Genomic DNA, 22,993 nt, shown 5'->3' with positions numbered 1-22,993 from the left:
AATCCTTGATACTGATGTACAAAGTCACTGGTCAACACTTTTATGATAAGTAAGTATTTTTACATGTGATATGGACTTATAAGAATATTTTTTTAAAAGCTCATCAAATTATATCTTTAATGGCATGCTTTGGAACTATGCTTATTGCGCTGTTTTATCTGTTTTATAAATTTGCAATGGCTTTAATTAGCCGACGAAATAAAATAAACTTGAAACTTGTAACAGTGTGATGTTTAATAATATTTAAAAATACATTAAAATGTTAGTGTGAGGTTCTCGAGAAAGTATTATTTCAGATAGATTTCTTGAATTGCATTCTGTAGTACCAAAATATCCATACTGGAGGGATCAGTAGATAAATTGCATTGACAGAATTTTTTCATTTTTTTGTTAAAACTACAATATAGTGTGTTCATCTTTAAAGGAGAGGCATACAATCTGTAGCTAACATGTTTTTGTATCTAATTATGTGAATTTGACATTCAGAACCAAGTGAAGCCTGGATTTCTATGGAGTTGAAGCTCCTAGTTTGGATGATCTGATCTATTATGCAGATGTTTGTATGTAAACATGCCCACAAATAACACAGCTTGTCAGCTGGGGTCCTTCAAACATATCACTCAACAACATAAGGGCATTACAGAAAAAAGCATGTGCTTCTACAATATGTCCAGTCTGTTTGCTTTGCCTATGCTTGTTTTTTATGGACTGCTGCAAGATGGGTATGTACATCTTGGAATGATACTTTTTTTTAAAAAAGGCAGCCACATCATGACTTATTATGTACATGCCAGGAAGCACACGTATGCATCATCCTCCAGCAGCCCGGCGCAGTGATGCCTACATTCATATGCTACACCATGCAGGCGCACACCTGCCTCACGACTCTGCCGGCCTTCCCAGCACGAATGTACATTATTGTGCTTTCTTTGCTTATGCTGACCAGCCATTGTTTTTAGGTTGAGCTTGGGGAGCGCATGCGCTGCTCTGCAAGGCATGCTGTATTCAAATATGGACTTGAAGCCCCGCCCACTCTTCACCCATAATTGTCATTGGCTTGTGTCATTGTCCTTCGTTAATAGGCTTGTTAGTCCCTCCTTAGTACCGCCTTGTCTTCATTTGTAACCTCCGATGAGGGCTGGCTCTTTTACTTCTGTTAAACGGCATGTCTTATTTAGTCTGTGAGCACTATTTTCTTTAATGAGTTTGTCCTACTGCTGGCGCAACATGCTTTCCTGCAACATTCAGCGCGACATGCGTACGTTCACTTTCTGAGAAGCCCGGGACAATGGCGGCTGCTTCTTTGAAATGCAATAGGTCTCACATTTACAAGTGTTTGAGCTATTGGCATTGTAAATAACAATGCTTTTTATTTATGTGTTAATTATCAAAATGGATAAATAAAAGGCATTGCCATTTACAATGCCAAAAGCGTAAACTCTTTCAAATGCGAGACCTGTTGCATTGCAAATGCTTCTTTCTTTTTCTGAACCCCATTGGTAAAAAACACAGTCAAAGCTAATAGGTCTGAATTAGCAAAGCAAGACCCATTGACATGGTAAATGTTTGTTTTGGTAATCCTTTACTCTAACAACTGTTGAAATTCCAAACACCTGGCAGCTTTCCCACAGTTGTGAGCGCAATGTGTGCTAGTGAGTACTTTCAAACCTTGATTCCGTGAATCGGGAACTCACTTTTTGAACATTTAAGTTTTGAATTAGGTGTGAAAAACATTCAATGAAATGGGCCATAGCCTCTTACAAGATTCCAAGACAGTGTTCCAAGAAGTCAGAAATGCACCAGAGGAACCTTCCTGTGAACACATTTCATAACAGGAGTTAAGATCCTGAAATACTCTGATGCCAGTGTGGGATTTAATGCAAAATGCACTCAGAGGGCATCTTATAGATGCCCCCTGAAAAATGAACTAACCCTAATGTCTTGGCTGACTGGCTGCTCGCCAGCTACCACCCTCAGACATGTTTCTGGACCCCTGGGTCGAGATCCTCCCGCTCTCGGGTCTGGAAACAAAGCACATCCTGGACAGAGGTGCCATGCCTCCTCCCCCAGGATGGGCAGGGTCCACGAAAGGGAAGCTTCATAGGCTTGCCGCCTTTGTAAGCTGACCTGGCCATTTGCTACTCCCAGCAACTGGCCCCCACCGGTTTTGACCTCTACTTTCGGTAGGAGAATTGGCGGGCGAACCAAGTTAGGAGGAGAGGTGTGCCCAACTTTGCCAATCCCACCCCTCAAGTGGGGAAGGCGAGGCGAAGCACAACTCTCAGTCCCTGCCATCTTTGAGATGAGGGGACTCAGCCAAATAGAGAGACACATGCCCCTCCCACTGGAGGGTGTCATACTAGGGGGTGTACCCACCCCAAGGAAGGGACCCATTGGTCCCAACCTGTACCTACCTGAAACGCCCTTAAATCTAGTATTTAGGGGAAACCCCGAACCTTGCCTCCTCAGACAGGAAGAAAGGAGGAGGACCGTAGAGCCGCGCTGAAGGAAGAGGAGGAGGACACCAACTGACTGCCCCAGCCCTTCCGGCCTGTCCCGACCTCAACCTGCCCCAGTGGAATCCCGGTGTGTCCTGCAGCCAACAGTCCCCCAGAACCCAGAGGACCTGCCCAGCCTTCACTAACAAGACTTTATCTCCTGTGAGCACCAGATTTGCTCGCCAACAGACTCTGGTTCCAGCCGGATCCACAAGTATGCACCAGTCTGCACCCGACGTCCATGGCCAGAGTTCGAGTTTCCCAACACAACGAGGAGGTCCCCCTGGCAATACTGACCTGAGGTCCAGTGAACCCTGACCTGCCTCAAGCCTCCAGCTGACGCCTGCAGCCTCTATCTGGAGGGTCCTCCCGACCATGGACAGGAGCTGGTAAGAAAAAATCCAAGCGCCTAAAGACACCCCTGCACCTGACACCCCATGGCCTTGGGTGGCCCAACATACGGTGTCCAAGCATCCCCCAGCACCCAAACTTACCTCTCCAATCAGTGGTCGCCTCCAGAAAGTCTATGTGCCCGAACCTGCAACGTTTGTTGAAACCGGAGAATCCCCATTGAAAACAGGGCACCTGACGCCAAACCAGCACTCTGCACCCGACCGCCCCTGTGGGTGCATTTTGTGTGCGAACTTGATTCCCCCCTTTGCCCTGAGCTTAACCCTAGGAGCTTTGCTCCCTCAACTTTGTGACCTACTCGTGAGCAGCCACCAACCGGAGGTCCCCTATCCCCCATTGGATAACATTGGGCCTCAGCACTCTGCACCCGGCCACCATAGTGCCTCTGAGGGTGTAACAAGAGTGAATCCTTGACCCTGGGAAACCCTTGTTCTAACCACAGAACCCCAACTCCCACAACCAAGTACTTACCTGTAAACCGATAACTTCATTTCCTCCTAAAGGATTGCATTGACTGCTTTTCTGTAAAAAAAAAAAAAGTTCTCCAAGTGTTCTATTCTATGAAAAATCATACACGTGTGTTTTTAAAACAAATTGCATTACTTGCCTTTATCCAGGAAATGTCCCAGTTTGGTATCTTGGCATACCACACTGAGTAAGAAAAGTAACCTAAAAAGTAATACTACCAATCCTCACAATGTAATTATAAAGTAACTGTACAGTAATTACAACTGTTTCTGAACAATTGACTTACCTGTAACCAAACCAATTGCATTTAACAGCATTCAACTGTATTCAACTGCATTATTCTTGCAAAGTACCATTACACTTACTTGTGCCAGGCCTTGCTTTGTTCTAGAAATAAAATGCAACTGAATATTTTTATACCAAACCAATTGGTCTTTGAGTGGGTGATATCATTTCTTACCTGAGTGTGTACAATAGATGCTTAACACTACCCTCTGATAAAGCCTAACTGCTTGCCCACACTACCACAAGTAGAGAGAAAGATAATCTCTACTTTTACCTCTGTAAGACTTTGGGGATCCACTGGACTCTGTGCACACTATACCTTTGGTATAGTATATACTGAGCCAGCTTCCTACAAACAGTAACGCAAGCAGGAAAAATAAAATAGCCCCTCAAACTAACAGATAAACAAACAAAGCTTAAAGACGCAGTACTTGATCCCTGCTCCGTGGGAGGAAATAAAAGACCAAAAAGAGGGACAAAGTAGAAGAATTGACCACTAGCAAGCTTGGGATTTTTAAAGGGCACAAACAAACCAATGATAAGCAGTGGGCGGGCTGTAAGCCCACAAAGAATTATATATTAAAGTATATACAAGAGGTCTCGCACGCTCGACCTAATAAATAAGTTACTCCTGGCATCCATCCAACACCGGAGCAACATGTTCATCTCCCATTCCTGTAACTGGTCTCAAGATCTTGATCCTTTCCATCACTGGCTGGCCGCATAGCCATCACCAAAATAGTTATATTGCCAAAATTATTCTATCTTTTTGCTAATATTCCACTACCTTTGCCTGCGCATTTCTGCAAGCGTCTCCGGTCCAATATGATTGAGTTAGTATGGGCTGGTAAGCAGCCCAGGATAGCCTGGGAAATCCTCACATTACCTCTGGAGCAAGGGGGGCTTGGAGCTCCAGATTTTGCATTGTGTGCTTCTAGTGCGCAGGCCCAATATTTACAATTCTGGCAATACCCAATTCCGTTCCAACCACATGTGGCCATAGAAATAGATAGTTGCTCCCCTTCCCTTAGCACTGCGCTATATCAAGAATACAAACGCCCACGGAACGAGCTAGACACCACAGAAGCACTGCGGTGGGCCTGGCACGCGCTCCGCAGACGGGCGAACATACCCAGCCTTTATGCATCAGCCATGCCCTTAGCTAATAACCAATTAATACCTCCACTAAAAGACAGGACCACTCATCACAGGACACAAATACATAAGATACTGACTGGCGCCGATCTATACCCAGAGGGTACTTTTTGTCGCTTCAGTAAATGTGCTCCACATCTAAACCGGAGGCATTCGATATATTCACGTACTTCGGCTACGCTCAGCATGCCGAACTAGATATACTACTTTCCCTGCGTCCCCTCCACCACTGCCCGCGCTAGAACACATGCTAACTTTTGAATTTCACTCGTAAACTGGTGACACGCCTATACACTATCACTCAAAAAGAATCCCCCCATTATTGTCCCAGCAACCCGGGCGCTGTGGGAGGTGGATATAGGGAGGAAATCACAGATGAACAATGGAAATTTTGCTGTGGGCAATTGGAGCAGTTATCACCAAATTATAGATTGCGTTTGATTCACTTTAAGTACATACACCATCTGTATCACACTCCTACGCAATTATGCCGCATGGGGCTGAGAGTGTAGACGTCCTGTTGGCGCTGCAACAGCCGGAGGCAAAATTTATGCATGTAGCATGGGAATGCACTACTATAGCTGCCTTCTGGACCACGATATTCAATCATGTTGAGTCCATTACGGGGCAGACACTGTTGAGAACCCCCATAGTGGCGCTACTGGGTTACGTCTGGGACACTCCGCCCAAGGCAAGAAAGCTTACGGCGCTCTTGTTACTAATGGCCAAAAGGCCGGTGGCTTTACACTGGGGAGCAGCAACACCCTCTTCCATAAAAGCAGGGGTAAGGGATATAACGTACTGCAGGGATCAACTGACCTGCTACTGGGAATTACTACCTCATATAGGCATAATAATAATAAAGGGGTTTGTAGAGCGCATGGTGACGCCTACCGGCGTATCCCCGCGCTGAGGAATAGAGTCAGAGATCAGAGGAGGGGAAGAGCCTAAAGGGCAAATAGGTATGTTTTTAGAAGTTTCCTGAAGGTGGCTTCATTTTTTGCTAACCTAATATTGATGGGAAGGGTGTTCCATTAGGTTGCTGCCAGGGAACGAAAAGATCGACCTCCCATTCTGGATTTTTTTATACGGGGGATCATGAGGAGGCCCTTTCCCATCGAGCGAAGTGCTCTGTTAGGCTCGTATGGGACAGCTAGGTCAGACAAGTAGGACGGTGCACTGTGAGAGATAATTCTAAAGCATAAAAGAAGGGCTTTAAAAAGAATTCTCTTCCTGATGGGCAGCCAATGAAGGGTTGCCAAGGTGGATTTAGAAGCAACTCTTCTGGGTAATCTCAATACTAGCCGTGCTGCCGAGTTTTGTAGTACCTGCAGTCTCCTGATGTTCTTTTCCGAAGTACCAAGAAGAAGTACATTGCCATAGTCCATGCGAGAGGTTACTAGGGCCTGAGTCAAGGTACGCCTGGCCTCCAAAGGGAGAAGGTCCAGGGTACGGTTGAGAGTTTTCATGACCCCAAAGCACTTCCCTACAATTTTATTTACATGGCTGTCAAAGGAGAGTTTGGTATCCACCCAGACACCTAAATTCTTTGCTTCTCTGCCGGGAGTAGGCAGAGGCCCCAGACAGGATGGCCACCACTCCTTGGTCCAGCTAGTGTCCTTGCCTCCAATTATCAACACCTCAGTCTTCGAGCGGTTAAGTTTGAGGCAATGTTGGGTCATCCAGTCTGCAAGATTGCTCATGCAGGTTTTAAAATTTTCAGCAGCCAAGGAGGGAACTTGGGACAGGGAGATCAGCAGTTGAGTATCGTCGGCGTAAGAGACTAGCTCTACGCCGTACGATTGGACCACCCCTGCCAGTGGGGCCATACAGGTTGAACAGGGTGGGACTCAGGGCAGAGCATAGAGTGCATGTATGGTTCAAATTGTGGATGTGACCAAATAGGGAAAAGAGTCCTGTATAATTAATCAGTGGATACCGTGATAATTTATACTGTTAAATACTATTGGAACAGTGAGACTGATATTGAAATGCATTGATGGAAAAATGTGCATGTTGTGGCCTTGTTTATTTTGTTTGTAAATGTTTCTTTATGACAAACCTAAAAAACAATAACACATCAAATAAAAAGATCTGGAGCTTTTCCTGAAGTGGTTCATGAAAAGCCATTTCTCTGTTCTGAGCTTGTTCCAGAGAAGGCTTGGTTTTGATGATTGAGAGAGGTCAGGAACAGTTTGGCCCCTGGGCCGGCTGTCATTTGATCATGGTCTTATCTGACCCGAGTTGTTTCACTCATTTAGATCCTGTTTGCAGAGTTTTTCTTAAGAGGTGATGGTATTTTCTAGTTCCCCTAGAGATCAGATTTGTTTTTTGCTCTTTCGCAGATGGTTCTAGAGAGAAAATGTGAATTCCTGACTCAGTTTGAGCTGGTTATAAAGCTTATATGGTTTCTATTATGAACTAGTTCTGAAGAGGACACTTTCTAAACTGACTTTTCATAACAGATTCTGCACAAGGTCTTATCTTTAGTGTCCACAAATTTAGGTCGAGCCTGGTCACCAACCAACATGGATGTCTACCATATCGCTTAAAGTGAACTCAACAAAGGAGGAGTCTGAATACCTCAGTTGTAGCACTCCAAACTCGGGTACAGAAATGGCACAATAACATGAAATTGTGAGACTCCATCCCCTGTGGTAGATCTCTAGGCTTCGCTCTGATTCTGTATGGATTGTGCAGCTCTGCATAAAGATACAACAGTGATATCCAGCTTTTCTGTATTCCAAAACAACTTCCGGTCAAACCCCTTGTCCCAGCTAACGCTGATGGAGCAGCCGTTGTTTAACTGGACTCCAGGAGCTTACCCTCGCCCCTTTAAAGGCTGTACTTCATGGAGCAGCAGCTGTTTAACTAGACTCCAGGAGCTTACCCTCGCCCCTTTAAAGGTTGTACTTCATGGAGCAGCAGCTGTTTAACTGGACTCCAGGAGCTTACCCTCGCCCCTTTAAAGGCTGTACTTCATGGAGCAGCCGTTGTTTAACTGGACTCCAGGAGCTTACCCTCGCCCCTTTAAAGGCTGTACTTCATGGAGCAGCAGCTGTTTAACTGGACTCCAGGAGCTTACCCTCGCCCCTTTAAAGGCTGTACTTCATGGAGCAGCAGCTGTTTAACTGGACTCCAGGAGCTTACCCTCGCCCCTTTAAAGGCTGTACTTCATGGAGCAGCCGTTGTTTAACTGGACTCCAGGAGCTTACCCTCGCCCCTTTAAAGGCTGTACTTCATGGAGCAGCCGTTGTTTAACTGGACTCCAGGAGCTTACCCTCGCCCCTTTAAAGGCTGTACTTCATGGAGCAGCCGTTGTTTAACTGGACTCCAGGAGCTTACCCTCGCCCCTTTAAAGGCTGTACTTCATGGAGCAGCAGCTGTTTAACTGGACTCCAGGAGCTTACCCTCGCCCCTTTAAAGGCTGTACTTCATGGAGCAGCCGTTGTTTAACTGGACTCCAGGAGCTTACCCTCGCCCCTTTAAAGGTTGTACTTCATGGAGCAGCAGCTGTTTAACTGGACTCCAGGAGCTTACCCTCGCCCCTTTAAAGGCTGTACTTCATGGAGCAGCAGCTGTTTAACTGGACTCCAGGAGCTTACCCTCGCCCCTTTAAAGGCTGTACTTCATGGAGCAGCAGCTGTTTAACTGGACTCCAGGAGCTTACCCTCGCCCCTTTAAAGGCTGTACTTCATGGAGCAGCCGTTGTTTAACTGGACTCCAGGAGCTTACCCTCGCCCCTTTAAAGGCTGTACTTCATGGAGCAGCCGTTGTTTAACTGGACTCCAGGAGCTTACCCTCGCCCCTTTAAAGGCTGTACTTCATGGAGCAGCCGTTGTTTAACTGGACTCCAGGAGCTTACCCTCGCCCCTTTAAAGGCTGTACTTCATGGAGCAGCAGCTGTTTAACTGGACTCCAGGAGCTTACCCTCGCCCCTTTAAAGGCTGTACTTCATGGAGCAGCAGCTGTTTAACTGGACTCCAGGAGCTTACCCTCGCCCCTTTAAAGGCTGTACTTCATGGAGCAGCCGTTGTTTAACTGGACTCCAGGCGCTTACCCTCGCCCCTTTAAAGGCTGTACTTCATGGAGCAGCCGTTGTTTAACTGGACTCCAGGACCTTACCCTCGCCCCTTTAAAGGCTGTACTTCATGGAGCAGCCGTTGTTTAACTGGACTCCAGGAGCTTACCCTCGCCCCTTTAAAGGCTGTACTTCATGGAGCAGCAGCTGTTTAACTGGACTCCAGGAGCTTACCCTCGCCCCTTTAAAGGCTGTACTTCATGGAGCAGCCGTTGTTTAACTGGACTCCAGGAGCTTACCCTCGCCCCTTTAAAGGCTGTACTTCATGGAGCAGCCGTTGTTTAACTGGACTCCAGGAGCTTACCCTCGCCCCTTTAAAGGCTGTACTTCATGGAGCAGCAGCTGTTTAACTGGACTCCAGGAGCTTACCCTCGCCCCTTTAAAGGCTGTACTTCATGGAGCAGCAGCTGTTTAACTGGACTCCAGGAGCTTACCCTCGCCCCTTTAAAGGCTGTACTTCATGGAGCAGCAGCTGTTTAACTGGACTCCAGGAGCTTACCCTCGCCCCTTTAAAGGCTGTACTTCATGGAGCAGCCGTTGTTTAACTGGACTCCAGGAGCTTACCCTCGCCCCTTTAAAGGTTGTACTTCATGGAGCAGCAGCTGTTTAACTGGACTCCAGGAGCTTACCCTCGCCCCTTTAAAGGCTGTACTTCATGGAGCAGCAGCTGTTTAACTGGACTCCAGGAGCTTACCCTCGCCCCTTTAAAGGCTGTACTTCATGGAGCAGCAGCTGTTTAACTGGACTCCAGGAGCTTACCCTCGCCCCTTTAAAGGCTGTACTTCATGGAGCAGCCGTTGTTTAACTGGACTCCAGGAGCTTACCCTCGCCCCTTTAAAGGCTGTACTTCATGGAGCAGCCGTTGTTTAACTGGACTCCAGGAGCTTACCCTCGCCCCTTTAAAGGCTGTACTTCATGGAGCAGCCGTTGTTTAACTGGACTCCAGGAGCTTACCCTCGCCCCTTTAAAGGCTGTACTTCATGGAGCAGCAGCTGTTTAACTGGACTCCAGGAGCTTACCCTCGCCCCTTTAAAGGCTGTACTTCATGGAGCAGCAGCTGTTTAACTGGACTCCAGGAGCTTACCCTCGCCCCTTTAAAGGCTGTACTTCATGGAGCAGCCGTTGTTTAACTGGACTCCAGGCGCTTACCCTCGCCCCTTTAAAGGCTGTACTTCATGGAGCAGCCGTTGTTTAACTGGACTCCAGGACCTTACCCTCGCCCCTTTAAAGGCTGTACTTCATGGAGCAGCCGTTGTTTAACTGGACTCCAGGAGCTTACCCTCGCCCCTTTAAAGGCTGTACTTCATGGAGCAGCAGCTGTTTAACTGGACTCCAGGAGCTTACCCTCGCCCCTTTAAAGGCTGTACTTCATGGAGCAGCAGCTGTTTAACTGGACTCCAGGAGCTTACCCTCGCCCCTTTAAAGGCTGTACTTCATGGAGCAGCCGTTGTTTAACTGGACTCCAGGAGCTTACCCTCGCCCCTTTAAAGGCTGTACTTCATGGAGCAGCAGCTGTTTAACTGGACTCCAGGAGCTTACCCTCGCCCCTTTAAAGGCTGTACTTCATGGAGCAGCAGCTGTTTAACTGGACTCCAGGAGCTTACCCTCGCCCCTTTAAAGGCTGTACTTCATGGAGCAGCCGTTGTTTAACTGGACTCCAGGAGCTTACCCTCGCCCCTTTAAAGGCTGTACTTCATGGAGCAGCCGTTGTTTAACTGGACTCCAGGAGCTTACCCTCGCCCCTTTAAAGGCTGTACTTCATGGAGCAGCAGCTGTTTAACTGGACTCCAGGAGCTTACCCTCGCCCCTTTAAAGGCTGTACTTCATGGAGCAGCAGCTGTTTAACTGGACTCCAGGAGCTTACCCTCGCCCCTTTAAAGGCTGTACTTCATGGAGCAGCCGTTGTTTAACTGGACTCCAGGAGCTTACCCTCGCCCCTTTAAAGGCTGTACTTCATGGAGCAGCCGTTGTTTAACTGGACTCCAGGAGCTTACCCTCGCCCCTTTAAAGGCTGTACTTCATGGAGCAGCAGCTGTTTAACTGGACTCCAGGAGCTTACCCTCGCCCCTTTAAAGGCTGTACTTCATGGAGCAGCCGTTGTTTAACTGGACTCCAGGAGCTTACCCTCGCCCCTTTAAAGGCTGTACTTCATGGAGCAGCAGCTGTTTAACTGGACTCCAGGAGCTTACCCTCGCCCCTTTAAAGGCTGTACTTCATGGAGCAGCCGTTGTTTAACTGGACTCCAGGAGCTTACCCTCGCCCCTTTAAAGGCTGTACTTCATGGAGCAGCCGTTGTTTAACTGGACTCCAGGAGCTTACCCTCGCCCCTTTAAAGGCTGTACTTCATGGAGCAGCAGCTGTTTAACTGGACTCCAGGAGCTTACCCTCGCCCCTTTAAAGGCTGTACTTCATGGAGCAGCCGTTGTTTAACTGGACTCCAGGAGCTTACCCTCGCCCCTTTAAAGGCTGTACTTCATGGAGCAGCAGCTGTTTAACTGGACTCCAGGAGCTTACCCTCGCCCCTTTAAAGGCTGTACTTCATGGAGCAGCCGTTGTTTAACTGGACTCCAGGAGCTTACCCTCGCCCCTTTAAAGGTTGTACTTCATGGAGCAGCAGCTGTTTAACTGGACTCCAGGAGCTTACCCTCGCCCCTTTAAAGGTTGTACTTCATGGAGCAGCAGCTGTTTAACTGGACTCCAGGAGCTTACCCTCGCCCCTTTAAAGGCTGTACTTCATGGAGCAGCAGCTGTTTAACTGGACTCCAGGAGCTTACCCTCGCCCCTTTAAAGGCTGTACTTCATGGAGCAGCGTAGTAGGTTTGTAACCAGAATATTGAGCACTTAATATGAGCTTCCAAAGTATTTTGGTCTAAATATCGACACTGTAACATCATGAAGCTAAGTCTAGCTTTAATATTCTTACCTTCACTAGATGCTCCTTGGCGGTACATACACTTATGATATGCAGTTTTTTGTTTTTGTTTTATGTAGCGCGATCTTGACCCAAAGTTATCGGGTGTCAGAGCGCTTTAGATGAGCACCAGTTGCTTACACAAGGACACATTCGTTTTTGTTAGGCACTGGGAGAATAAGTGATTTGCCCAGAATCACCGCATGTTGAGTCATTGCGGAGACTCGAACCTGGTTCTCCAGATTTGAGATCGACCACCCTGGTCGTTAAGCTACATCCTCTCTTGGAATTGAGAGTAGTAAATCTGTACTTAACTACATAGTTTAGCAGGAACCAATGTAAGTGCCAAACAACCTTGAACACACTCAACCTTAAAGCATCTGCAATGGCTCCCTCATCCAACCCAAATCCCCGCTTAAAGCCTGCCATGTGATCTTAGGAAGAGTCCACTCATACAAACCCGACTACCTCCTTCCTAAAATCACCGTCTATGTTGACAGTCTTGTAAATCCTACAGAGCCTGCCTTATCTTCATTTGGCCCAAGCCTGTGGGATGGCCTTTCATTACACTGTAGACTTACTCTATTCCTCTTGCATTCAGGAGCGGCATCAAGAAACGCCTCTTCTGTCTTCCTCCCATCCAAGGACTGATCCTCTTCCACCTCCTCCCAGTTACTTCACTTTAATTGTTGCCGGCTCTCTTTATCCATTGTGAAATGTTTCTGCATATCTCTGTACCTTACAAGGTTATTTTGTGATCAATGATCAGTGGTGAGCTGTGTGTCATTTGTTTGTTTCTCCCGGCGGCAGGAGGAGATTGATAAAGATCGGCGGGTGACCTGGCTCGTGGAGTTCTTTGCCAACTGGTCCTCAGAATGTCAGTCCTTCGCGCCTGTGTATGCGGACCTCTCCCTAAAGTAAGTCTGCTGCTTGTGTGGACAAGTGTGTGCTCTCTCTAACTCCCTTACCCTGTGGCATGAGCTGTCCTGTGAAGTCACTTTCCCTCCTTAGTGTTAAAGATTGATGTCACATTGTCATCTGAAACAAGGGTTGTATCACCCTTCTTTGGAGAAGGAATTTCTGCCGGAATTCCTTCTGATGGGGTAGTGAGAATCTATTCTGAGATTTAGCATTGTCCTTCAAACAGAAGGATGTGATGTCACTTTCTCTCTCAACCTAAGGCAATGGTGTCCTGGCTTTCCATATCCCTCAAGTTATGGCTGTATCATCATGTACTTTTCTGCCTCAACCTGTAGAGTGCAGCCTTCTGATGTCCCCCTTTCCCTTTAGTAGCAGTGCTGCCCTGTGATGCCACTTTTTCCCTCTGTTGGGACAGCTGCCTTCAGACGCCCTTTCCTATCTGGGGGCATTGCCGCCCTGAAGTGTTACTTCTTCTTTCAGATGGGGGCAGCAGGTGATGTTGTCCTGTGATCTCCTTTCTTTCTTTGGATGAGAAAGACGTGTTGTCCTTCAGGGTCACTTCTATCTTTGTCCCGGAGGGGTGTGCTCTCCCGTGATCTTCCTTGATCTCTGTTTATTTACTTTGTTACTCTGCAGTGCCTGTACTTTCCTCAGACCGGAGGAGGGTCCTATGCTGTTATGTCTCTTCCTCCCTGTGGTTCGAGGTGATGCTGTTATGTGATGTCCCTTCCACTCTGTGTTTAGTGCTCTCTTTTTCCCAAGTTTGATTGGGAGTGTGAAGTCTCTTCTTCATTCAGATTGAAGAATGTCTTCCTCGCTCAAGACTTCCTCCATCTAAGAGGGAATAATGACAAAACTGCAGTCACAGGGGAAAGAAGAATGGATTTGTAAGGCTTTTAAATATGTCCCTTATTAAATACAGTAGAGTAGACCTATTCCAGCAGATGCGCTCTGAGGTCTGGATTAGACTCCGGAGAAAATCCAGAAGTTCTACATAGAACAGGTGATCTACTGAATGCAGACTGCTATGACTCCCACCTTCATCACCTGCTGACAGCCAGTCTCAGGGTAGCCAGCCTGCTTCATATCTCTTGGTGCAGCTTACAACTGTCATAACCTCCTCAGCCCAGTGTGACAAACTATCATACTAAACATCACACCTGCTCCAGACACCTCATACCTGCCCCTCTTGCCTCTTCACATCCCAGGCTATCACAGGATCCTGCCGGGTCAGGCCTCCTCTACACATCTGTATGGAGCTCACAGCTCTTGACTCTGAGCCCTCACAGCCCAGTATGTGAACCTATCGTACTAAACATCACACCTGCTCCAGAACCTCATACCTGCCCCTCTTGCCTCTTCACATCCCAGGTTATCACAGGATCCTGCTGGGCCAGGCCTCCTTCGCACATCTGTATGGAGTTAACAGCTCATTACTCCAAGTACTCGCAGCCCAGTGTGTAAACCTATCTTACTATAGTCACACCTGCTCCAGAGACCTCGTACCTGCCCCTCTTGCCTCTTCACATCCCAGGTTATCACAGGATCCTGCTTGGTCAGGCCTCCTCCACACATCTCCACACAAAATAAAATAAACGTCTGCATGGAGTTAACAGCTCATCGCTCTGAGTCCTCATACACCAGGGTCTCGGGCATGTATGGAAGAGGCTTATTTGCAAACTAGTTGCCATCCTTCTTGGCTGGAGTGGAGAATGTGTCTTCCACAGTCTCTACTCAGCAGAGATATAATAATTGTAACCATGTCAGCTGTTTGTTGTAGAATGATAGCAAGATGGTGTCCTGGATTCCATACTTGTTGACTCTTAAACGTCTTCTCTATTGTAAGCATGTTGTATCATTTATAGCACGTTACTGGTGGTTCTCTGATGTCTTTGGACAAAAGTGTTCCAAGTTTCTGGAATCTGTTCCTTGACTACACATGGAATATTGCATTTAGCATGTTTTACGTGAAGCCTCATTGCAGTGTTGCTTGGAAACGGGGGGAGGAAAGCAGGCCCAACTTCAGCAATATCTTCTTCTCATCAGATACAACTGTGCTGGCCTGAAATTCGGGAAAGTGGACATTGGACGCTACTCGGATGTCAGCACCAGGTAATGGGTTGTGCTGCTCTGTGTATATTCCATATTTGTTTTTCTCCTCTCTTCCTCTCTCTACTCAGGCCTTCTTCTCTCTCCCTTATTTTTGCCCAGGTCTCTACCTGTAGCCTCACATTCTACTCTTTCATTTCCCTCCCTCTTATGTCTTCTCACTATCTTTTCCCATCTCCTCTGCTGTGTGTGTCTCCTGTTTGGTCTCCCCTTCGTTACCTATATCTTCTGTACTTCTTCCCTCTCATTTTGTGTCTCATTGCTAGTGTGGTTTCTCTCATCTTCTCTTATCATCTTTTCTTATTAGCATCTTCTGTAAAACTTTTCTAACTCATCTGTCGTCTTAACTCTTCTTTGTTTCTCCACCAGTTTGTCCTTTACTGTCCTATCCTCTCACCTTTTCTCTTTTCTCTCTTCTTTATATCCTCTTAGTTGTACCTCCTACCTATCCTGCCTTCATTGTGTCTCCTGCTTTGTTGTGTTAATGCTATAGCATTGTATGCCACCCTTAGTTAGCCTCAAAGCACTGAAGTGGATATGAGAGATGGGACCGTCTTTAACCTAGCTAAATTATTCAGGCCCCAACCGACCCCCTCTCTACCTCAAGCAGCAACAGACACTTCCTGCAGACACCACTTCTAACCACAAGCTTGTAGAAACCCCCATACACACATTCACTCATCCAGTGTGCACACATTCACTCATCCAGTGTGCACACATTCACTCATCCAGTGTGCACACATTCACTCATCCAGTGTGCACACATTCACTCATCCAGTGTGCACACATTCACTCATCCAGTGTGCACACATTCACTCATCCAGTGTGCACACATTCACTCATCCAGTGTGCACACATTCACTCATCCAGTGTGCACACATTCACTCATCCAGTGTGCACACATTCACTCATCTAGTGTGCACACATTCACTCATCCAGTGTTCACACATTCACTCAGGCTCCATTGTCTCAACCCCTTTCTTTGGTTCACTCTTCCCCATCTCCTCGGTTTCCAGCCTATTCTTCTCGTTTCCTCTGCCTTTTCTTTCTCATAAGTCGTTTCACCTTCTGCCCCGACGTGCTTTCTCTCGTCTGAGTCTCCCTCTGTCTTTTATTTTTTCAGGTATAATGTCAGCACGTCTCCTCTCACAAAGCAGCTTCCCTCGCTGATTTTATTCCAGGGTGGGAAGGAGGTGCTGCGGAGGCCACAAGTCGACAAGAAGGGAAGGGCTGTATCTTGGAGCTTCTCTGAGGTATGGGGTAATACCTGCAGGGGGTGGAAGCATTAGGCAAAGACTGGAACAAACTCTGTAGATGTATTTTGGTGACTAGAGAGCAACCCTCATGACAAGGTTTTGCTACCCTTCTGAAAGACAAGATTCTGCCAAAGCCTCCATTGATTGGACAGATTATTCAGGAGAGTGACAGCACAGCAGGTACGGCGCACTCAGCATGTCATGTCACTCATTCAGAATCTGTGACAGTTACCCTGAACAGTCAAGTCTTTATGGAACCAAGTGCCTGCCCCACTGTTCTGGTGCCTAGTTTGTATATCAGAAACCGCAGGCCCAACTTATAGAAAGATTGAGAAGTAATAATCAGTGGGATTACATTTGCTTATGATTTGCTACCACGAGCTAGAGCGCCATTCTCAGTGCTGCCAGGTTCTAGAGGCATCGAAGGCGCCTCTCCAGATGAGAGTGACACCAGTGGTGTAGACTGGACAGGAGACCATTAAGTAGTTAAGAGGTGAGGAGGCCAAGGCAAGTCCTACCAAGAACGTGTGTAGGAACACCGAAGAAGGGACCTTTCTCCATCATAGGATTCTTCATTGGAGTCTTGCAGAGCTTGCCCACCTCACCTGTGGAATAGGCGGTGCAGTAATTGGCTAAAGTTATCCGACTTTCATGAACATAGCACTTTTGACTAATGTTCTCTGGGCACTGTTACAGGTTTGCTCTACAGGAGGTGCAGCCACTAGCTCCTTTTCTCTTTGTACGGAATCTGTTACTGGAACACGCGGTAGGTTTGGATGCGGACATGTTGTGCCTGGAAAGTCTCCAAGAGACTTTGCTCTGTCCACCTTCTGGTGGAATCCATAACTTTGTATTTGCTTGATCTGGCTAACTTTGGCCTGTAGTGTTCTGCCATCAGTCAACACATGATGGGTCTTACAGTAGTGTACAGAAAATGCCCCAGCGACCTCTCTTCTCAGCCCCTGTGCTCTGGCAGCAGCACAACAATCCATAGTGCCAAGCCCAAGCACAACAAAGAGGAGTTAGTCCAAGATGGTTCACAGCAGCAGCAAGCTGAGCATCCCTGAGCCCCCAGCAGATGGTACAGGCTGCACTCTGGGGTTCAGAAAGAAACTGTCAAATGAGTGTAGGGAGCTTTCTTTTCCTCTAAAGGTCCTACCCCTCATTCTCCCTTTTGGGACAGGAAACGACTTCACTTAGAGAAACATGTGATTGATCCTTCAAAGAAATATCCCATCCCTCCCAGTGGGGAAACACCCCAGACATCTGTATGTGTGTATGAGGGAATCAAGCCAGACATCTGTATGTGTGTATGAGGGTGTGTATGAGGGAATCAAGCCAGACATCTGTATGTGTGTATGAGGGAATCAAGCCAGACATCTGTATGTGTATGAGGAAATCAAACCAGACATCTGTATGTGGGTATAGGGGTAACACCCCATTCATCTATATGTGCATATGGGGGAAATTCCCCAGACATCTGTATGTGCATATAGGGGTAAACTCCCCAGACAGCTTTATGTGCTGTATGATGTGCGTATGGGGGACACTATTGAATGAGCGGTGGGACTGAGAGACGAAGATGCTTTATAGGAAAGGGAGAGGTCCGCTGCATTTGAAAAGCTACTTAGAGTTGTTTACTAGGATTGGCTAGCGCTGACATGGAAAGGGGGAGGTGCTGGCTGGCAATTTTAAGACGCTGAGCAGGTCCAATAGTGGGTGGAGGGTAGTGGGGCTTAATGGGTGGGTAGTGGAAATGCTGACTCAGCCAGGGACAGTTTGGGAGCAGTGAGAGGAGGTTGTTGGAGATGATGCTGACTAATTGGTGGCAACGGGTGGGCATGATTAGGGTTCATGGTATGTCTGGAGTGGGCAGGAGCTACACTATATTACACAATGTTATGAAGATGAATTATTGCTGTTTAGCGTTGACTGCTTGCACTGTACTCTGTCACTAGGAGAACGTGATCCGGGAGTTCAACCTGAACGAGTTGTACCAGAAATACAAGAAACTGCCCAAGCAACGGGAGGTTATGGAAGAGGAGGAGCCCGAATCCCAACCTGGCGAGAACCCCTCCGATGAAAGCAAGAAAGACAAGTGATGCTTCCAACGGGACCATCCCCTTCCTCTCCATAGCTCGTCACCTCTTTCAGTATCATGGTGGGCCTTCCCTCCCTCCCTGGCGGGCGGGGCGAGGTCGCCTGCTGATTATTGCACTGCCTGGTGGTGGGATAGATAACTTGTTTTGGTCTATTTATGTTCTGTTTCTTCACCTGTTGGCTTGAACGGATGTCTGCTGGCCTCTGCCCCATACCTACAAGACTAACGTGCACAGAGCAAGGAGCACATGGTTTCCCTCATTAGACTTCACACATGTCCATGAGCCCGTTGTTTTACGCCCCCTTCTGAGTGATGTGGCATTCTCCTCTAACGTGTCCTCCTTGCTGAAAGGTTCATTTCTCCACCTGAAATGGGATTGAGTCTACATTGTAAATGTTTTTTTCTCCCAGAGCCTGGCGTATCTGTAGTAGGGAAATGAGTATGTATTGGGTGGGGCTGTGGCGTTAGGGTACGGTATGCTTGAGTGGCAGCCCTGTCAGAAGTTAGTTTTTTGTGTTTTAGATTCTCTTTTAGCCCTCTCAATCAGTGGGCCCCCGGTTTCTGTAAATATAGTTCTTGTTAACATTCTTTTGCTGGACTGGGTGGGTGGCCTGTCCCATAAGCTGCCCCGTGCTACTCTGGGAAAGATGCTAATTCCTTATTTGTCCCATTGTGAATGAAGAAGGCAGTGAGGTTTGGAGCAAATGGGAAGACAGGAAACAAATTGCAAATGTGAAATCCTGCGGAGCAACTTACAAATGCAAGAAAAAATTTACCAGGCTGATGGAAATTCCCTATCTTTCCTGTGTCTTTTTCCAGTTATCTGCCCTCTACTGGCTGCCTCTCCTAAAGCATGTCTTGCGCTGCCACCTTTTGTATGTTTTATTTATTGGACCTTGCTGTAGCCTTCCTTGCTTCACCTCTACCTAGGAGCACGCCCTAGGGTACTTTCCAGTATGGGGTTTCCCTCCCCTAGTCCTCCTTCCTTGCTGCCAGGAGGAATGCTCTACTGAATTGTGAGTCTTGCACCTTTTGGATAGGTTGTTTGGGCTGCTTGAACTGTGGAGGGCTGTCTGCCGGGCTGACAACCATTGGTGAGGAGTTTAATGAAGTGCTTGAGACTATTACTTGTTCACCTCTTATGGCCTTGCACTCTCGTCTCTATCCTTCAGAGCTGCCATGGATGTTATTGTGGTGTTACTTCTGATGGGCTGCAGTAACCCCTAGCTCTGATGGGATCGGTGCTGCTGTACCACAGTTTGTGATCCCAGCACTGTTGAAGAATGGAAGGGAGAACTGAATGGGAGTGATACCGAGATGGTTTCAAGTAGAAGCAATAATAGGTCTGTCTCCTGTCGCACTGCTCCCTTCAGAGGAGTTCATTAAATCATGGATGAATGACTTCAGTCTCTGGAATCCTTTCTTTCTCTCAGTGTGTCCTGATTTCCTCCTTGTAGAATGAAGATTGTAGCTTCAGATCTGCGCCACTGACCGTATGTAGCTGTGCGGCTCCACTTCAGCTCTTGTGCCAGTGGAGCCTCAAACAGCTGACTGGTGAGATGAAGTGTTAGCTGCAGATATAAAAGGGGTACTGTTAGATGTTTGAGGTACGTCTGACTATTGGGATCTTCATTGATTGTCATAAACATCAAATATCTCGGCTTGTCTGGGATCTGAGTGTGAGAAAGTGTCATCTTTTTTGCATGGTATGCCCCCTTTTTTCCTTAATTGCTGAATGTACTTTGACTGAGTGTGCCCTGGGCTCCTGCCAATTAGGTACCCAGGGCCTATGTTCCTTCCCTAAAACTGTGTTGAAATCTAAACCCAATTGGCATCTCTGGCCACATGTCAGAACCTGGTAAATGGTACACTAGGTACCCAGGGCCTTGTGACCAGAGAAGACCCCTAAGGGCTGCAGCACTTATTGTGCCACCCTTTGAGGCCCTGTACCCTGACACACACACACACACTGCCCTTGCAGGCTGAATGTCTGGGTGCAGAACAAAACAGTCGACATGGCACACATTCCTGTGTGCCATGCTCACAACACACACTGCCCTGGCATACATCAGCCATCCCTCTAGCTGGGTGCCCTATGCCAGTGGTGTGGGTACAGGTGCATGAGCCCTGTGCCCCTACAGTGCCTAGGTCCATTCCTGGGCACTGTAAGTGCAGTGCTGCCATCCAAGAGTATATGGTGCTGGGAGATCGTCAACACGAACTCCTCAACACCATGATGGCAACACTGAAGACTGAAGTTTGGTATCAAACTTCTCAGCACATTAAACCCACACTGATGCCAGTGTGGGATTTAATGTACAAAGCACGACAGAGGGCATCTTGGAGATGCCCCCTGAACCTAACCTAGAATCCACGTCTTGTCTGAAGGGCTGCCTAGGCTGCCACACAGCAGACATGTTGCTGGACCCATGAGCCACCCGCTCTCCTGGGCCTGCAACAATGCACATCTTGGGCGAGTTGCTAGGTCTCCTCCCCCAGGGTGGGCAGGGGAAGCTTCAAAGGCATGCCGCCTTTGTGAGCTTCTCCAGGCCACTTGCTGTACTCGGCAACTGGCCCCTACCGGTTCTGACCCCCACTCTGGCGGGAAGACTGGCCGGAAACCCCAGAGAAGGAAAGGGGGTGTGCCAGCCTCTGCCAACCCCACCCCTCAGGTGGGGGAGGCGAGGTGAAGCACATCTCCGGGCTCTCGCCATCTTGAACATGGGAAGCCCTGCCCAATCAGGACTAGGCTACTGCCCCCCTCCCACAGGAGAGTGGTAGGATAGGACCCATTGGTCCCTGCCCTTTACCTACCTGTAACACCCCTAAATTCAGTATTTAGGGCCACCCTGAACCTTCCTTCCTTCCTTCCTTCCTCAGATCCAGATTCCGAAACAGCAAAGAAGATCAAGATAGAAGAAGACCTGCCATGCAGCTGCTAACAAGAGGAAGACACCAACTGCTTTGGCCCCAGCCCTACCGGCCTGTCGACCCTCGAACCTGCTCCTGCTATACCCCGGCATCTCCAGTGGCCAGCAACCTCACAAACCCCGCAGGACCTGGCTACCTTGTGGCTCTAAGCAACTGGGACTCCCACGAGCAGTGGTACTGCTCAAAGCAAGTAACTGACCCCTGGCATCAGCCAGAAACCGCGAACCCTGCACACTCTGCACCCGCCAAGCCTGGCCTGTGCTGGAGTGGCCAAAAACACCGAGGACATCCCCCCCCCCCCGGCAACGGTGACCCCGAATCCAGCACCCAAGGACCCACCTCGACGCTCCTGACGACGCGTGCAGCCTCAGAACCAGGGACCCCTCCAACCGCGACCAGCAGAGGGTAAGATTTCCTGACACCAAAAGGCACCCGGCGCCCTGCGGTCCCTGTGCCCAACTCCTGGGTGCCTACCTAAACTACAGCTTCCCAACTTACCTCTCGAAGTGGTGGTCACACCTGAAGAATCTTCGTCCCCGAGCTTGCAGCCTTTGTTCGTTTTTGAGCTTCTCCACTGCAAACCATTGAGCGCCCGACGGCTCAAAAGCACCCTGCACCCAGCCGCCCGAGTGCCCCTGGCAGTGCAATCTCTACTCTACTTCCCCATTTGCCCTGAGCAAGTGACCAGGAGCCCAGCTCCCATAGCCGCGTGGCCTGCTCGCCAGCATCCACCAACCAAGGACCCCCTGCCTCCCATAGGATAACATTGGGCCTAACTCGCTCTGCACCCGGCTGCCCCTGTGCCGCTGAGGGTGTAACAACTATATTTACCTGACCCTGGGAGACCCCTGAGTCTATGCCCAGAACCTTAACTCTGCCAGTCGAGTACTTACCCAAAAGCCGATAACTCTTTTCTTCCATAGGGTAACATTGACTGGTTTCACTTGGAAATTCTTCTAAGTGTGTAATATTCACCTAAAATCAACCGAGTAACGGAAACGAAAATACTCACCTGCTATCAGGAGAGATCCTAGTGTTGGATCTTGGTGCCCAGCACTAGCCCTGAAAAGTCATTACAACCATACTTACCGCTAACCCAATTTTCTTCCATAGGAAACCATTGACTGTTTTTCTGTGAAATTTCTTCTGTCGATTTTTGCAAACTACAAATATTCTTTAAAAATTGCACCAACTGTGAAAACGTAATTACTTACCTGTTTTAGATAGATGTCCCAGTGCTGAACCTAAGATCCCAGCACTGGATTACAAAAGTAACGAGAACATACTTTACCGGTAACCTGAATTTCATTCCATAGGTTAACATTGCCTGGTTTTGGCTGAAAAAGTTTCTATGTGTCGATTTTGCAAACTTACAAATATTCGTTAAAAATCGCCTGTATAACCAAAACACATTCTTCAACTGTTTACAGGAGATGCACCAATGCTGGATCCAGGATCTAACACTGAGTTAGAAAATGTAACAATAACCCTGTGAGAATGTGGCTCTGTATACACTGTTCCCAAATAGGAACGGTGTGTACAGAGTCCACAGTCCCAAAAGGTTTGGCAGAGGTTAAAGTTAGATATAACCTTACTCTCTAAAGTGGTAGCTTGGTCGAGCAGTAAGTCAGTATCAGAGGACAGTGTAAAGCATTTGTTGCACACACTCAGTCAGCAAATGGTCTCACACACTCAAGAACTGAACTCTAGGCCAGTGGTTTATATAAACAATATATGGTTGTTTTATTTTAGAACCAACAATAGGTATCAAAATATACTTTCTCAGAATGAGATGCTTTAGTTAAATACTTTGCAATAGGCAATTGACTTTTGAAGATAATAATTACAGTTTTGTTGCAATAGGCA

The 22,993-nt window shown here is 47.8% G+C and overlaps 1 protein-coding gene across 1 annotated transcript in view; it reads left to right on the top strand.

Annotated features, from left to right (window-relative positions):
* TMX2 (thioredoxin related transmembrane protein 2) overlaps positions 1 to 19,597 on the top strand; it is a 101,631-nt gene extending 82,034 nt beyond the window's left edge. The window contains exons 5-8 of the mRNA XM_085651392.1: positions 12,620 to 12,726; positions 14,777 to 14,842; positions 15,963 to 16,092; positions 18,054 to 19,597. Coding sequence (XP_085507518.1) covers positions 12,620 to 12,726; positions 14,777 to 14,842; positions 15,963 to 16,092; positions 18,054 to 18,197 — 447 coding nt within the window. The 3' untranslated portion in view covers positions 18,198 to 19,597. The remainder of the gene's footprint in view (positions 1 to 12,619; positions 12,727 to 14,776; positions 14,843 to 15,962; positions 16,093 to 18,053) is intronic.
* Positions 19,598 to 22,993: the final 3,396 nt, after the last annotated feature.

This window comes from Triturus cristatus, chromosome 4_1 (assembly GCF_964204655.1).
Source record: "Triturus cristatus chromosome 4_1, aTriCri1.1, whole genome shotgun sequence".
NCBI lineage: Eukaryota > Metazoa > Chordata > Amphibia > Caudata > Salamandridae > Triturus > Triturus cristatus.
The sequence above is the reverse complement of the archived record's forward strand: the minus strand, read 5'-3'. Positions and strand labels throughout refer to the sequence as shown.